The 17,495-nt window shown below is 38.5% G+C and overlaps 1 protein-coding gene across 50 annotated transcripts in view; it reads left to right on the top strand.

Moving 5' to 3' along the window:
- ANK2 (ankyrin 2) overlaps positions 1-17,495 on the top strand; it is a 607,793-nt gene that overhangs the window by 413,112 nt on the left and 177,186 nt on the right. For all 50 annotated transcript variants that reach the window (XM_084973140.1, XM_084973126.1, XM_084973116.1 and 47 more), the window contains 2 exons: positions 4,237-4,335; positions 6,902-7,000. In XM_084973140.1, coding sequence (XP_084829266.1) covers positions 4,237-4,335; positions 6,902-7,000 — 198 coding nt within the window. The remainder of the gene's footprint in view (positions 1-4,236; positions 4,336-6,901; positions 7,001-17,495) is intronic.

Raw genomic sequence — 17,495 nt, 5'->3', positions numbered from 1 at the left:
AATTTAGTTTCTGAACTAGTCCTTATATAAAAACTTTTAATCATATTCTTGTTTTTATTTTTTTAATAAAATGCAACTATATTACAGTGATACGTAGTAGCATATTTGTCTCCTCCCCAAAAGGTACTTTGTTCTCAGAAAAATTCTAACAAACCCTGAGCCTTGTAATTAATTGCAAAGAAAACAGACCAATTATTGATGAAATGTTTTATCCGTTCTATGGATTTAAATGTTTTCTGTTTGTATTTTTTGTGTAGGTGAAAATGGAGTTGGCTAAATTTTGAATTCGTGAAAAGAAAACACTCTGTGGAGTAAACTAAAGATAAATAATTTGGCATTGGAGTCCTCCTTAGGATAACATTCTCCTGAAAGTATTTCATTTAAATATGTATTTGAACTTGCTACATTTTGGGATTGTGTCAACTATATTCTATTTGAGATGGTGTCTTGTTAACTTTATTTGTTAAAAGTTTTTGTCAATATTTATTGAAACATGAGCATAGAAAGTCTAGAGTTCTAGTAGTCTGGTCTACAGCAACTTAAAGGTTTCAGCTGAGCTGATACTGTAGCGTGAAAGAGGACTCTCTCCCAGAGGGAAGATTGTGGAGACTGTGCTAAGTACTCTAACCCCCAGAAAGGTGGTCGCTCCATGGGATCAAAGAAAAATTTACACCTTTAAAAAATTTTAATCTTCAAACTTATTTTATTACATGTTTTCTTTTTTTGCCACACCCATGGCATACAGGAGTTCCCAGGCCAGGGATCGAACCTGTGCCACATCAGTGACCAGGGCCACAGCAGTGACAACACTGGTTCATTAACTCGCTGCGCCACAAGGGAACGCCAAACCTTTCTATTTTAAATTTGTAGAAAGTTGCACTGAGAATGCTCTGCTGAGATCATTTTCAAGCCAGTCAAGAGCGCCCATTTTAAGTAATGAAGGACTGATGATTTGTTAATAATGCTTGACTCTTTATTAAAAATGGAAACCAGATTCCCTGTAGATTTATCCTACATGCTGCTCATGTTATAAAATTTCAGAGATAAATCAAGACCAGATTCAGGCTGGTATACCTGAGAATAATGGGCCATTGGGGAGCCATTTTTTTCCAAGTCAATTGGCCTGGGGTTTGGGAAATGGATGCTGCAAAAAAGCTCTGATATATTTATTTGCTGATGTGCATAGTGAAATATTTCTGTGACAGAATGGGGAGACATGATCCTGGGGACCATTAAAGAACTAGAAGAGAAGTCATGGGAAAATAGTGAAGACAGGCTTTCTTCTTCTCTTCCTTTTACTCCTCATTCTTCATCTGATTGCAGCTCCGAAGCCATGGACTTAGTTCAGGAAGGTCTGATCTGTGTGGGGTGGTTAAAGGGCTCTAGGGAACTTAAGGTGGGAAATGCTCCATGTTCCCTCAACTGGCAATTTTAATTTACAGGTTAAACTTTTCTTTTTAGGTTAAATAAAAATTGAGAGTTCCCATAGTGACACAGCAGAAACAATCCAACTAGGAGCCATGAGGTTGTGGGTTCGATCCCTGGCCTCGCTCAGTGGGTTAAGGATCTGGCGTGCCGTGAGCTGTGGTGTAGGTTGCAGGTGTGGTTCGGATCTCGCATTGCTGTGGCTATGGCATAGGCCAGCAGCTATAGCTCTGATTAGATCCCTAGCCTGGGAACCTCCATATGCCACGGGTGCAGCCCTAAAAAAGATAATAGAGAGAGAGAGAGAGATAAAAATTGACATCAGATACTTTCTAAAAAGTAATTGTGATCCAATGGGAACATTCTAATGGAGTGTGAAAGTCATCAGAAATGAGCTTTTTTTTTTTTAGCTTAATGGAATAGAATTAGAAGAGCAAGTAAAATTAGGAACTTCATAGAAAATGGATCCACACAGATAGTCATACATGGACAGATTCTGTTCTTTGAATAAGACATCTGTATGCTTCTCAAGTCAGAACTTAACTGAATTCTGTGCCATCAGGTTTTAGAAAGAAGATAACACTTCCTGGACAAAATAAATCCAGTTGTTCCTTGGGCAGGCCTCTAGCACCTGGAAAAAGTATCTCCAACCCATGTGTCTCTGTTCCCTTCGGACCAAAATCCTGAAAAATAGAAAGCTTATTAATTCTAGGGACTGCTCAGTCTTTGTCTCTCAAATACATCATTTTGATTATTTACAAATGTAGTCTTTACTAAAAGATTGCCTCCGTACTCTCTTGATTCATTCTTTCCTGCAACAACATTTGTGGAGCAGCCACTATGAATCAGGCTTGGGCTGGGAAGCAGAGAAAGCACTGGACTAGAGGGTCACCAAGGTCCTTTCAACTCTCAGGTTCTGAAATTTCTGATTGAAGGCAGAGGTAGGAACTGGGGAAAGGAAAGGCATCGTCTTAAAGAAACATCTCAAAATGCAAACTTCATTAAATGTTAGTTTGCTAGTCCATATAGACAGTTCCCAATGACTGGAACATTTGATTCTTACTGACTCAAAGAATGGATCCATTCTCCAGAAACAGCTTAAGTAATGGCTCACGACTCAGAGTAAAAGATTCTTTCCTATAAAGCAATAAATGTAATGCTGAAGTTAAAGGCTCTTGAATATCATCAGGCTTGATTAGCTCCTTAAAAATTCCTTGTCTATGGACATCTTGCTTTCTCTTATCAGTTAGAATGAGTTTACTGTCTGTCTATTTAAATTAAATACTTCCTGTTGCCAAAGAGACTGGGTGTTGAGTTATCAGCCAAGAAAACAACTTTAGAAAGTATTGCTGTCTTGGTCTAGTAAAGGGAGTGCAAATTAACTTTTGCTGTTGTTCCATCTCTCTACAGTCAACACCATTAACATCATTTACATACTGGTAGAATCCAGAGGTCATAAAACTCCATCTCTTTCAAATTTCTATTAGATCGTTGATTCATTTCTTAAATTTTAAAGAATTTCAAAAGTGATTGAATTCTTTTTTTTTCTTGTCTTTTTGTCCTTTTTTTTTTTTTTTTTTTGTCTTTCAGGGCCTCACCAGCAGCATACGGAGGTTCCCAGGTTAGGGATCGAATCCAAGCTGTAGCCGCGGGCCTACGCCAGAGCCACAGCAATGTGAGATCTGAGCTGAGCTGCATATGCGACCTACTTCACAGCTCAAGGCAACGCTGGATCCTTAACCCAGATTGAATCCACAACCTCATGGCTCCTAGTCGGGTTCAGTAACCACTGAGCCATGACAGAAACTCCAAAAGTGATTTAATTCTTACTGTTTTGTGCTGGTAACTATATAGAAACCATGATATGAATGTATTAATTGTACAACTGCCTTGGCTATTCGAAGTTAAATATTGGCAGAAAAACCAGAACCATGTTTTGCAAGGAAGTAAATATTACCTTATTTATGAGTCAAATATTAAAGCCTGAATACTTTTAATAAGTAAATCATTAAGTATAAGATGTACATTGACCACAAACAGGAAATTTGCTGGATAGCAATTTGTATTTGTATTTGGCAGTTATATGTGTCACAAGATCTACTTTCAAACTTTATGTCAGTATAGTATGTGTAGATATTATATTTAGTGAAATTTTCAGGGAGTTTTTCCAATGTGGTGATGAGTAATTTTTCAGGAATTGAGATAGATGGGAACCAGACATTACAGCACTATCAGAGATTATAAGAAAAATTTTTTAATTTTTGAAAAAAAAGCCCCTCAAAATAAATTAGTGACTTAGTGCTAAATATTTTTAAAGTTTACTGTTGCCATTACAAACTCATGTTATCTTAGAAATTGTCCTGCAAAACTTTAGTACCTTTTTATAAAAAGGATATTTCTCTTCCACTTGTTATAAAGTGAGAGGATTTATTTAAAAGCGCTTCATGTTCTAGAAACTGGACAGAATTTTACTTCTGGCTGGCACAAGAAATGATACAGAGTTGCTCTTTTTTTTTTTTTTTTTTCCTCTCTCATTGGAAAAGTAGGTAGGTATTTCTTAGTCTAAAAAGAATTTTGTTGAAATGAAGTTGTCAGACCCTCATCTCTAACATTTTCCTCTTTGCCTCTCTGAATCAAAACCGCTAGAAATTAATCTCTCTGAAATGAAAAGTTTCAAGTTAATGCAACAAGAAAGAGGAAATGAAGGGATCAGGGTCTGTCTGTCCTCTGGGTTTTGTGTTTGAGGAAGATCAGCAATTCTCTGTCTCATCATTTCTCTGCTTCTGAAGCCTTGTTTGCTTCTCCTCTCAGAATGGACTCAACGCTCTCCATCTGGCTGCCAAGGAGGGCCACGTGGGGCTGGTCCAGGAGCTGCTGGGAAGAGGGTCCTCTGTGGATTCTGCTACGAAGGTAATGTTCATGCTGGTAGGGTTTATTTTCTTGGAAAAGAGGAAATGTTTTAAAGCTTCTTTCCCTTGGTTCTGCATTGCAAAATTTTGCTGGAACACCAAGATTCTTAGCAACACGGAACTGAAATGAAACCCTGTCCATCAAACTTTTCAATGTGTGAATTATTTCCATTTGAGGCTTATCGGAGCCTGAAGAATTCTGTATCTCTGTTTTCTCGTATTTTGTCTTTTTCATTTGATTCACGTAGAGACTAGATTAACATAATCCCTTTGTAGACAAAAACACCTATTTTCCCAAGGGTAATTCATTTTTTTAAAATAAATCCATGCAGTAAACTTCTCAATAGAAATTTCCATGCTATAATTGAGTTGTTACATCTTTTAATGCAGTCATTTTACTTGGTAAGAGAATATATAGATCTTTTATATGCTAATGGAAAAGAGGTTTTGGGGTCATGGATTGAATTATTAGCATATGATTTTGTCACTGTAATGTGTGTTTGTAAACAAATTGGGCTCATTTTGAAAGAAATGTATAAGGTGCTTGGTACATTAGAAGTTGTTGCTTCCTTGTTTTTTTTTTTTTTTTTTTGCTAAAATATATTTGAACTTTGTCTTTGGGGAATCATTTCAGAAACAATAGATATTTTAAAAATGTCACCAGTGGTGACAAACCTTGTCTTTAGAAGGTGAAATTTTAATTTGGAAAAAAACAGTACCCAATCAAAATCAAGCCTCTTACCTGGGCTGTAGTGTAATAATTTGCTTGTGGGAGATGCAGAAAGAGGCAGCAGGAACTCTGAGCTCCAGCTGAGGCACTAGCCTAATCAGAGACAGAGAAAAAGAGTGCTGGAATAAATTAGAAATATGGCCAGTTCACCCAGATTTCCAGTAGCTCATGCATGTTTGCCAAAATGTAGGCAACTCTGCTTACCTTACAGTATGCAGCAGTTCTAGCGGAAATCAGAAAACAAAACAAACAAATGAAAACCTCTTTGGCAACTTCAGTGAAGTTAAAATACGCAAGAATTTTTTTACTTTAAACACAAAGAGAGAATAAACATTTTTATTAACCTTTCACCTGACATCAAATAAATGTTAAATCTGTACAGTTGAATGTATATCAAATTACTTGCTTCCTCTGAGTTACCCATGCAACTTATATGTACTTATTAAACAACTACTTTTTCTTGCTTAAGTGTTTATTGGCTATCATTTTTTCCTGTCCTTTAAACGCTATAGATGTTTTAAAATATAGGTTCACCTTTTTGGGGGCGTGAGCCTTCAAAATAGTATGTGAGTAGCCCATAGTGAGTTTGTGGCAAAAAGAGAACTAATGTTCAAAATTTACAGCTTTGAATGTACAGATTTATTTTTTTATTTTTTCCATCTATTTTAACCACATAATAGGCACCTTTTAATCTCTTAGCCTATGTTTTCTTTTCATGATAGATTTAAATTATTTTCATTTTTGTTTGGTACTGTAGGTAGTAAATTTTGATGTAGCAAATGGTAGAATATATTTGGAACATTGTATAAGTCATGTAAAATTTACTATTTTATTCCCCAAATATTTTGAACAGCCATGTGTTCTAGTGACTAGAAATAGAACTATGAATTGTCAGTTTCTCTACCACTTAAAATTCCTAAGTTTCTCTGCAAGGTGAGCTAAATTCAATGGTTCAGATAAACATTGTTTTGTTTTCATTTGTTTTTTCTTTTTTAGGGGGTATTCCTATGGCATATGCAAATTCCCAGGCTAGGGGTCAGTTGGAGCTGCAGCTGCCAGCCTATGCCACAGCCACAGCAAGGCGGGATCTGAGCCGCATCTGCAACCTACACCACGACTCACGGCAATGCCAGATCCTTAACTCACTGAGTGAGGCCAGGGATCAAATCCGCGTCCTCATGGATACTAACTAGTTGGGTTCGTGACAGTATAACATGAATGGTAATATTGTCACATATACACACATGCATACAGGCACACACCCCCCCCCCCAAATTATTCGCTTCTGCAAGAACCCCGCTTCTTCCGTGTTCTTTTTTTTTTTTTTGTCTTTTGTCTTTTTGTTGTTGTTGTTGTTGCTATTTCTTTGGGCCGCTCCCACGGCATATGGAGGTTCCCAGGCTAGGGGGTCGAATTGGAGCTGTAGCCACCCGCCTACACCAGAGCCACAGCAACGCGGGATCCGAGCCGCGTCTGCAACCTACACCACAGCTCACGGCAACGCCGGATCCTTAACCCACTGAGCAAGGGCAGGGACCGAACCCGCAACCTCATGGTTCCTAGTCGGATTCGTTAACCACTGCACCACGCCGGGAACTCCTCTTCCGTGTTCTTAACACTAAAACAAAAGTGTGGAGCACGTAGAAGGAAGATCCTGTGTGGGATGGCCAATGTTTTGATGGTAAAAATGACCTTCTCTCAAGGTGGGCTGCTATCTTGATAGAATGACAAGTTTTAACCACTTAATGTCATCAGCAAAATTGATAATGCCTGTGCATTTTGACTTCGACAAAATCTGGAAGCCTCTAACATTTTCTGCTTTGTTTCTCCAAAACAGAAAGGAAATACTGCTCTTCACATTGCGTCCTTGGCTGGACAAGCAGAAGTTGTCAAAGTCCTTGTTAAGGAAGGAGCCAATATTAACGCACAGTCTCAGGTATGACATTCCGATCTTCTCTGATGTAAATGAATGTACATTGGATCAGTTCATGAAATGGGTTTAATGACTTTAGCCAGCTCTCAAGAAGATAAATTTACTATAAACACTCTAATTTATTTCAGCCAAGTTTTTTTTATTAACTCAGCCGTGCGGTTCTTAGTTTCTTAACGTATTATGATCGTTCTCTTAATATAACTGAAAATTTGACAAGCGCACAGTCTATCATTGTCTTTAAGTGCATTAAAAAAGAATCTATAGTGCTTTTTTCTAGAAAGACAGTGACATCTGTGAAAGATGAATTATTCACGTAAGTTGTGTTGCTCTGTAAAAGCCTTTTCTCTCCTTAAATTTTAAAAATTCTCAAAAGATTAGTATTCCAGTGGGAAATCTGCTATATAAGTGGGAATCACACTATTTTTGGATACTTCACATGTCAAATGTGGGCTTTCCAAATGCCTAAGGGAAGCAGTGGGCTTTCTGATCTCCTAAGGAAGTAGGAAAAGCAGGAAAATTCAAGATCCACAGCCTTATGTGGCACATAATAACAATTATATAGGACAGGAAATGATATTCTTAAAATGAAATTAAGAACAATTGTAAAAGAGTAACCAAAATACATCATACTATAAACTCGATCCCTATTTCCTTTTCTGCTTGAAAGGGAAAGAAAATACTGCTTTACCCAAAGCTTTCTTCTTGGTATCTATCATGTATTTATGCAGAAATTGAAGTGCATATCTTCATAATCAAATCCATTCCTTCTGTCTGTTTTTGAAAGTTTTTAGCCTTTCTAATAACATAGGCCTCACCATGGTGGCTGTTGGCAAAATAAACCGTTTCTTCTCTATCCGTTCCTTGGGATAACCTCACCAGCATGCCTTTGAAGGCCTTTATATAGGAATAACTATTACCTATTCTGTTTACTCATTCATCGTGCAGATATGGCTCTAGTTGTATAAATGGCTTAAGGTCTAGATCCATAAAACACGATGGGAAAATTTAGACTCACCCTCTTCTCTTTAACCTTAATTGTAGGGAAGAATTTGTTGAAAATTATGACAGACGAGGCATTATCCATTTTTATCTCTATAATATCATACTGTTTTAAATAACTACACTTCCCACTTACAACCCAAAGTTTTAGTTAAATGCACATCCATGTTTTAACACTATTGAGAATAGGCCATATTTTAAAATCTTTATTAAATGAAAAAAACTTGATTGGGGGAGTTCCCATCGTGGCGCAGTGGAAACGAATCCGACTAGGAACTAGGAGGTTGTGGGTTCGATCCCTGGCTTTGCTCAGTGGGTTAAGGATCCGGTGTTGCTGTAGCTGTGGGGAAGGCTGGCAGCTGTAGCTCCGATTGGACCTCTAACCTGGGAACCTCCATATACCTTGGGTGTGGCCCTAAAGAGGAAAAAAAAAAAAACTTGACTGGTATCATCTGTAAAGAACTTGTGTATATTCTTTGAAATATGTTGAGATCTTAGGCTTAGAGACATAGGACACTTCAAAATTGACTGCTTCAAAGGAAGGGATAAAAACTTTTCTTCATAGCTAGAGAACATCTTTTTTCTCTAGAGCAAAGGTTCTCCAGCTTTAGCCTGTCACCTTCAGGGCTTGTTAAAACATATTTCTGAGCCCCGCTTTAGAGTTTCTCATTTAGTTCTGGCGAGGGGCCTGGGAATTTCCATTCCTCACAAGTTCTCAGGTAATGCTGATGCTGCTGGTCCCGGGACCGTGCCTTTTCTGGTTGTGAGAACCAGAAAAAGGGCATAGGAATCCCAGATGCACAACATAAATAACTGCTTTAGAGGATGTAAGAGAAAACTGGGTGTAAAAATTGCAGTAAGGTTGTCTAAATATAGGTTCCACTGCATGCATGAATCAGTAGCGTGGATACTTGAAAAAGCATGGAAATGAAAGCCTTCCATTGCCTGTAGAAGGTTCCTTTTGATGGGAGGTTCACGTATATGTTGGCGCTATTCATATCTATAAAAAGGACTTGGTTGCTTTCCTCAAAATGACTGGTCGAACATAGTCATTTCATAAAAGCTGACAGGTGGCAAATGTTGCAAGGTAAGAAGTTGTTAAAAGTTTTATCAGTTATTATGCTATGTTTATTCAACATGTATATGCCTTGGAGGCTTTTCAAGGAGAGCAAGCTAAAGTTATTTAGTCAATAATTTGCTTTCCAGGGTCAGTAAGGGCTGTTGTTTATAGTCACAATCATGCCAGATTGTAACAGACCTTACAGAAAGATTTGTATTAGTGTTAGATTAAAATAATCTTTATGTGTAGTGTATTCAGTTAGCTCGATTTAGATTTATATCGTCAGGCATCCTGACAGATGGCTTCACCCTAATTTTCATATTGTGAGAAAGTTTTAGAGTGAGAAAAATTCATAATTAAAATGTATGGTGTTTTTCTAACTGACTGAGTCCCTTGATAAGATCTGTAACATTTTTGGCTGTATTAAATTTTGGTAGCCATCATTACCAGTTAACAACATGAACATGTGCTGGTGCTGCCAAGAAAATCAGGCCTGAGAAATCTCCCCTCTTCAGTTTTCTCCACAAATATGTGTCTTCTTATTCCTCATATAAGAATATTTTTTTCTAGATCTTTATTATAGTCTCCAATAAAATCATTAAAATCAGAACAGCCACTGTAATAGAACAAAGTAACTTAAAATAGGTATTTGGCTTTTGATTTTACAAAGAAAACTGGCTTATGTTGTATATGCTTTACCACAGCTTGAAAAAAAAAAAAAGCAAACTGGATCCTAGAATAGGTGATAGCTCTGTGCTGCTAAAGGAAATTTTGGGGAGTTCTCGTGATGGCTCAGTGGTAATGAACACTATTCGTTTCCATGAGGATGCAGGTTTGATCCCTCACCCCTGCTCAGTAGGTTAAGGATCCAGTGTTGCCATGAGCCGGCTTGTAGGTCATAGACGTGACTTGGATCCTGCATTGCAGTGGCTGTGGTATAAGCTGGCAGTGGTGTAGGCTGGCAGTGGCAGCTTTGATTCGACCTCTAGCTGGGAACTTCCATATGCCACAAGTGTGGCCCTAAAAAGATGAAAAAAAAAAAAAGAAAGAAAAAGAAATTCTGGAACACGGGTAGGGTAGAACTTATTGTCAACTGCAGCTCTCTGTCTTCTACCTTATTCAATGGAGTCTGTGCCATTTGAGTCTCCTAATAGTTATATGCAGAGGAGAATGTGATTTCATATAAGAAAGGGTGGGCTTGAAGCTCCCTGAGACTCTTTTAGAAGTGTGTTTCCAGAGAGCTGAGTCTGGATTGGAATAGATTCCAAAAGCTGAAGAACTACAGTCCAATTGGAATATCTTGCATCTAGACTCTTAATTTTAATGTGTTTTCATGTGTTGTTTCATCTCACTTTATCCTTGTAATGCTGTGAATCAGCAATGATTATTCTCATTTTGGATATGGGGAAAATCGAGGCACAAATAGGAAAACCAAGGTCTTATAACACATGAGTGCTGGAGCCACAAACCCATGGCCATTTGGTCTGGACCCTTTTCTTAGGACAATCCTGAGCATACTTCACTGTTCCCCATGTAGCTGTCTCTGCACCTTCTGTCTCCTCTAGGGAGGCCCAAGACCCTACTTACCTCCCACAAGAGTCAGGTCCATGGCTTAAATGCCATCCATTCTCTCCTGGTCTGGTCACTCAGATGCTGGGAATACTAAAAGCATTCCACAAACACTTGGGCAATTACCACGTGAGACGATTCATGAGCACCATACCCCTTAACCGGAGTGTTCTTTTACCAAACAGTTTTTAAGACGTGGGAGACTTTATATTTTCTTAAATATGGTTTGTGATCGTTTTGGTTTATGTTTCTTATCTATGATCACACTGTTCTACCTTTTTCTGGGAATTTCTTATGTTTTCAGTCCTTTTATGAGGACTTTGGGAGCACTGTATTTTTCTTTCGCTTTTATTTTAATGGTAAGTGAGTCCAAATATGATATTCTGATTTGGTATTCTTGATACATATTTTACTGAATTTACTTCTGTTTTCCTTGAATCCTTTGGCCTATTTTATGCCTACCATTCTTTGTTCTTTCAATCCTGGAAGTTTCATTCCAGAAGAAGTCTTTCCTATTGGTAACACACACATGATTAGGCCATTGTTTTATTAGCTTCCAGATGTTCAGACCATGGCCATTAATTGCAAGTTCAAGACTACATGACCATTGGTTATACCTCCAGAAATTTAGGGGTGCATATATCCACTATATGCAATGATAAATGTCTTTTCAGGGGTTGCTTCCAAGAGTTTTTCTTCATTGGCCCTTGCCCACTGTCACAAATAATTTGAATTGGGCTGTGAAGAGGAAGAAAACCTACACAGTTGGCCAGCATGGCCGTTACACTGAATTGTTTCCCATATGGCCGTAGAACCATCCTTGGCTCTCAAAACAAAAACTCATAATGGAGCATTCTGTTCTGTGACATACACACACACACACACACACACACACACACACACACACACACACACAAGTATAGAATAGGATACATGATCACAGATTCCAAGAAAGATTTTGTTTTCAACTTCTCCTCCTAAATATATACATATGGTTCTTTCTTAATAGGGTTCTTGGTTTTTAAATTGGGATAATTACTATTGTAATACAGACTCTCTAAAGTTAAGATGATAGCATGTACTTGCATTTAACCAGAGATAAGAAAGAAGTCAGGATACTTTTTGTTGTCTTTTTGACTCTGAAAAGCAGTTTATTGGGTGATTACAAGTTTGCAAGAGCATCTGTGTTCCTCGGCATTCCAAGCTAAAAAGAGGAAATATTCATTCTCCAGTATGCTTGGTGACATGATGAAAATTGATGTCTTTAAAAATCTGCATTGAGTGGAATTATTATTTAAGATCCTTATAGAATTCTAACATTGCAATTACTAGCCTGCTAAATATACACACACATCTGAAAAGACATGATATTTTCATTTGCAATAAAATCATGCAATTAAATTTTTTTGACATAAAACTCATACATGTATTTTGCCTTTATGCTTTATCTGGGGACAAGTAGGGTGGAAAGACTGAAAGCTAGCTGTCATTTTGTCCTGAAATGTGAATGAATTAATTCATAAGCATCATTGAATCTAAATCTTTGGTAGATGTCCTATCTATCCCTTCACTGGCCTATTCAAGTCAAATATTATTGCATTTTTTTTCTTTGTCTTTTGTCTTTTTAGGGCTGCACCTGCGGCATATGGAGGTTCCCAGGCTAGGGGTCTAATCGTAACTATTGCTGCCGGCCTATGCCAGGGCCATAGCAATGCCAGATCCGAGCCTCATCTGTAACCTACACCACACCTCATGGCAACACCGGATTCTTAACCCACTGAGCAGAGCCAGGGATCAAACCTGCAACCTCATGGTTCCTAGTCTGATTCGTTTCCGCTGTGCCGTCAGGAACTCTATATTACTGCATTTTAAAGGAACTAATTTGTAGTAAGACTTGTTGGGAGAAGAGTAAAATGGCAAAGATAGCTCTAAATTTATCTTAATTGAGTTGAAATTTCATAAAAAGACCCTTCTTTTTCTCTCCTGAGTTAATATGGAAAACAAGCTGCTCTGGCAGTAAATAGTTCAAACAGTACTGGAGCAATCTGCCTCTTCAGATCACACAGCTCCATGTGTACGTTCCACGGCAACTAAGATGCTAGGTGAAACCGTCAAGAAGATCTCCAAACAATGATCCTTTAAGATGAAGATCACAGAACAAAGCAAAATTGTAAAAAATGACACTAAATAAAGCTTACCAAGAGAAAATTGTTGGAGGTCATTGTTCACTCACTCCCTCCCTCCCTCAGTCACCCAGCAGGTATTTAAGAATTTGATGTGTGCTCTCTAATACCTGCTAGAGATACCATGATGAGATGGGGCTGGGGGTGGTAGAGTCTGAGGAAGTGATGACTAAACTGCTCTCTTAAAAAAAAAAAAAAAAAGGAAGAAGAAAAACCCAGAAGTTTCCTCGTGGTGCAGAGGAAACGAATCCAACTAGGAACCATGAGGTTGCGGGTTCAGTCCCTGCCCTTGCTCAGTGGGTTAACGATCCGGCATTGCCGTGAGCTGTGGTGTAGGCTGCATATGTGGCTTGGATCTGGCGTTGCTGTGTCTCGGGTGTAGGCAGGCAGCAACAGCTCTGATTAGACCCCTAGCCTGGGAATCTCCATATGCTGCTGGTTTGCCCCCCCAAAAAAAAACAAAAAACAAAAAACAAAATCCAAAAAAAACTCATAGACAATTTTATTTTTTTAATTTGCTCCTCTCCCCGCAGATATATTGAGGTATAATTGACGAAGAAAATTGTGGGACAGTTAAAGTATACAACGTGATGATTTTTATACATATTCTTTGTGAAAGGATCCCCCCTCCACCCATTGATTTAATTAACAATCCGTCACCTCACATATTTCTTTCTTTTTTTGGAAAGAATGTTTAAGTTATATTCTTCTAGAAAATTTCAACTATACAAGTGTTATCAGCTGTAGGCACCATGTTATACATTAGATCCTCAGGCCTTATTCATAAAACTGAAAGTTCATACACTTTTACCAGCTTCATTTCTCTCATCCCTCAGCCCCTGGCAATTACTTTTCCATCTTCTGTTTCTATGAATTTGGCTTCTTTCCCCTGAGATTCCATATATAAATGCTACCGTGTGGTATTGGTCTGACTTATTTCATTTAGCATAATGCCCTCCAGTGATTTCTTCTCTTAAAGAAAGGAACTAATATGAAAATGAGGGGTAAGAGGAAATGAAGTATGCTAAGGGAAAATGAAATGGTACATGTAAGCGCCTAAAAGAAATCTAGGCGCTGAAACATTAAGGGAAAATGTATATAGGAGGCCTGAGAGGGAAAGTCAGATGCTCTGGGACCTTTTGAGCCATATTAAGGGTTTTAAGATGTTTATCCTAAGCCCAATATGAAGTGGAGGTGGGAGGTAAAACAAGGTCAGAGTTGGATTTTGATGAGGGAACAATTTCAAGGGAGAACAGGAAAGATGCAAAGCAAACTGGAGACTATTCCTGAGGTCAACGCTAGACAGTAGGTAATACCAGCTTAGAATAGAGTGCTGGAGTTCCCGTCGTGGCACAGTGGTTAACGAATCCGACTAGGAACCATGAGGTTGCGGGTTCGGTCCCTGCCCTTGCTCAGTGGGTTAACGATTCGGCGTTGCCGTGAGCTGTGGTGTAGGTTGCAGACGTGGCTCGGATCCCGCGTTGCTGTGGCTCTGGCGTAGGCCGGTGGCTACAGCTCCGATTCAACCCCTAGCCTGGGAACCTCCATATGCCGCTTGATCGGCCCAAGAAATAGCAACAACAACAACAACAACAACAACAACAAAAAAGGGAGCTGCTTTGAGAAAGAGGTAGGACTTACCAGGACCTTTTAAACCAATCAGAGATTTGCAACCTCTACTCATAAACCTATTTTAATTGCTCTGAATAAAAACGGATTCTCCTGTCAGTGTGCCTAGCATGTAGTGTAGCTAATGACTAACATTCTAACAAACACGGATTTGTTTGTTGTTCCCCTCTGTAAATCACTAGCATTTGATAACCCGACTGGCTGCAAAGTCTTTAGAGGTAGCCCTTCTTTTCCTTCCTTGTGCTAATGTTTCATTGATTAGCAAACGAACCACTTTGCATTTTGGAGCTAGGTTCCATGTTTACAACATCTCCCATAGATACTTTGGTGTTCTCTCTTTTCTGAAGTTGTTTGAAAAGCTTTTGCTCCTGTAAATTAGAATGGTGTTTTGTGCTTTAACAAAAACTATAGAGGCAATAGGATGGGGACAGGACTCTATTTTGAGGATAAGTCTCCCATGGATGAACTGTTATGTATTTTTGCTTTATTTTGGGAGTGCGAGTTCCTTGCATTCTCCCCATACTATGCCCCTCACTCATTATTTTAGTATAGAAATGAAAGGGAGTATTAGAGACAGCATGTCTATAGCAGTTACTGTAGGAATCTGAAGCCCACAGAGTCAAGTGGCTTGCCTAGAGTCATGTTGGTGACTCTGGTCTTGTGATATCCTGTTAAATACTCCATGAGATTTGAGTGTCTGGCTATCTTCTCTCTGTCTGTTTTAACTTCACAAGTAGCATGTGAATTTATTCTTATTTTAAGTAATCAAAACAATGCAAAACTGTCTGTAACAAAAAGGCACAGTTCCTCTTTCCCAGGCTCTTCCTCAGAAGTCATTATTTTTTTAGTTTCTTTCTATGCAGTTAATTCCCTTTACACTATATTATGAGGGTTCATAAGCCATTACATGTTAATGGAATTTTTCAGGTATGTCTGTCTAAAACTCTGAAAAGCACAAGGGAATTTATCGAGAGTATTTTATTATTCCTCACTGTGTTATTTGCACAGAGATCATGTGCTGCTTTCTCCATTTTGTAGAGAGGAAACTGTGAGTTTAGACAACACTCTTGCTCCTAAGTGACTTTGTTTATACCCCAAACATTGATTCATTGCAGAACCATATTTAAATATTAGCATCTACATTACGTCTTAATTTTTTAAACTTTAACATGTGGTACAGTTCCTTATAATTCTTTGTCAAGTATTATTCCAACCAATATCTTAAGTACACATTTCATTTCTTAATTGGAAAGATTTGCCCAATAATTTAGTGAACATGGTCAATACTATAAATCTGTATACAAATATATTACACCATTAGAACTGAAATCTCTGATTATTTCTACTCTTTGTACTTGAATCCATGAGATTGAATACACATTTTCAAGACATTAAAATTGTCCGAGACCTCTTTCGACATTGCATGGGTAGGCAGCATAGTGAAGTAGATAAGAATACACGTTCTGAAGCTAGAGTATCAAGCTCATCTACTTTCTACTCATGTAGCCATGCTTCAGTGCCTTCCTCTCTGAAAGGGGCAGGATAATAACAGTACCTCCCTCGTAGAAATTGTTGTGAGGGAATTCCCGTCGTGGCGCAGTGGTTAACGAATCCGACTGGGAACCATGAGGTTGCGGGTTCGGTCCCTGCCCTTGCTCAGTGGGTTAACGATCCAGCGTTGCTGTGAGCTGTGGTGTAGGTTGCAGACGCGGCTCGGATCCCGCGTTGCTGTGGCTCTGGTGTAGGCCGGCGGCTACAGCTCCGATTCGACCCCTAGCCTGGGAACCTCCATATGCCGAGGGAGTGGCCCAAAGAAATAGCAAAAAGACAAAAAAAAAAAAAAGAAAAGAAAAGAAAAGAAATTGTTGTGAGAATTAGACCAGTTAATCCATGTGCAGCACTTAGGACACTGCCTGGTGTGAAAACTCAGTGACTGTTAACTGTCCTATTGCCAGATTCGGTGATGGTGCCTTTGTGCAAGAGGGGCGCTTCTGCACATGGCTGCCTGTTCTTATCACAGTGAAGAATGTAACAAAGTCAGTTCACTGATGTAGGTTAAGAGATTGCAACTAAAAGTGAAATCTATAGTTTGCATAAGTGGCTTTTCCACATACCTTCTGGAACACTGTTAATTTGAGTGCATAACGTTGCATTCTCCTAAGCACAGATGCAACAGTGATTTACTAGTTCAAGTAAGCCAGTGATCAGGACTTCTAGTATATAAACATTGATCACCTAGAGACCCTTGCAGCTTCCTACTAATGGGTTAACGAATGAGAAGTTTCAATCTAGACATTCTGGATGAGTGAAAATTGAAGTAATGACTAGTAAAATATGGCTATAGCTAAATACTATTTTTGAAAATCGCTTTTAGAGGCAAATTCCAAATGTGGAAAATTCTAAATGGAGTATCATAAACCTGAAAAGTATTGTTTACATCTGCTTATGGTACAATAGTAAAAAAATTTTTCAAGTATCTAAAATATATTGGTGCACCTTAGCACAAAGTATCACTGAGGCTAAAGTCATAAGTTGAAGGTGTAGAAAAACAACTTTAAATTGTTTAAAAAACATCCAGCGTATAGATATGGGTTGATTTATTATCATTTAAATGATACTTTAAACATGTATTTAAATTAATAAATAACTTAAAATTAAATTTTAATAATCCCAAAAAATTCCCAGCTCGTAATATCAGACTGCTTCTGGAGGAAGTATACCAAAAGCCACTGCAAGCATCATTCTAAGTGGCAATTTTTTTTTTTTTTTTTTTTTTTTTTTTTTTTGCTTTTTAGGGCTGCACCCACAGCACATGGATGTTCCCAGCTAGGAGTTGAATTGGAGCTACAGTTGCCTGCCTACGCCAGAGCCACAGCAACAGGGTATCCAAGCCACATCTGCAACCTACACCACAGCTCGCGGCAACACCAGATTGCTGACCCACAGAGCAAGACCAGGTATTGAACCTGCATCCTCATGGATACTAGTCAGATTCGTTTCCGCTGCACCATGGCAGGAACTCCCTAAGTGGCAAAATATTAGAAGTATTCTCATTAAA

The sequence above is a fragment of the Sus scrofa genome, chromosome 8, assembly GCF_054392235.1.
Source record: "Sus scrofa isolate SSC_HxYL_T2T_F1_AM1 chromosome 8, Sscrofa_HxYL_maternal_Yorkshire_Landrace_v2.0, whole genome shotgun sequence".
In the NCBI taxonomy this organism is placed as follows: domain Eukaryota; kingdom Metazoa; phylum Chordata; class Mammalia; order Artiodactyla; family Suidae; genus Sus; species Sus scrofa.
The sequence above is the reverse complement of the archived record's forward strand: the minus strand, read 5'-3'. Positions and strand labels throughout refer to the sequence as shown.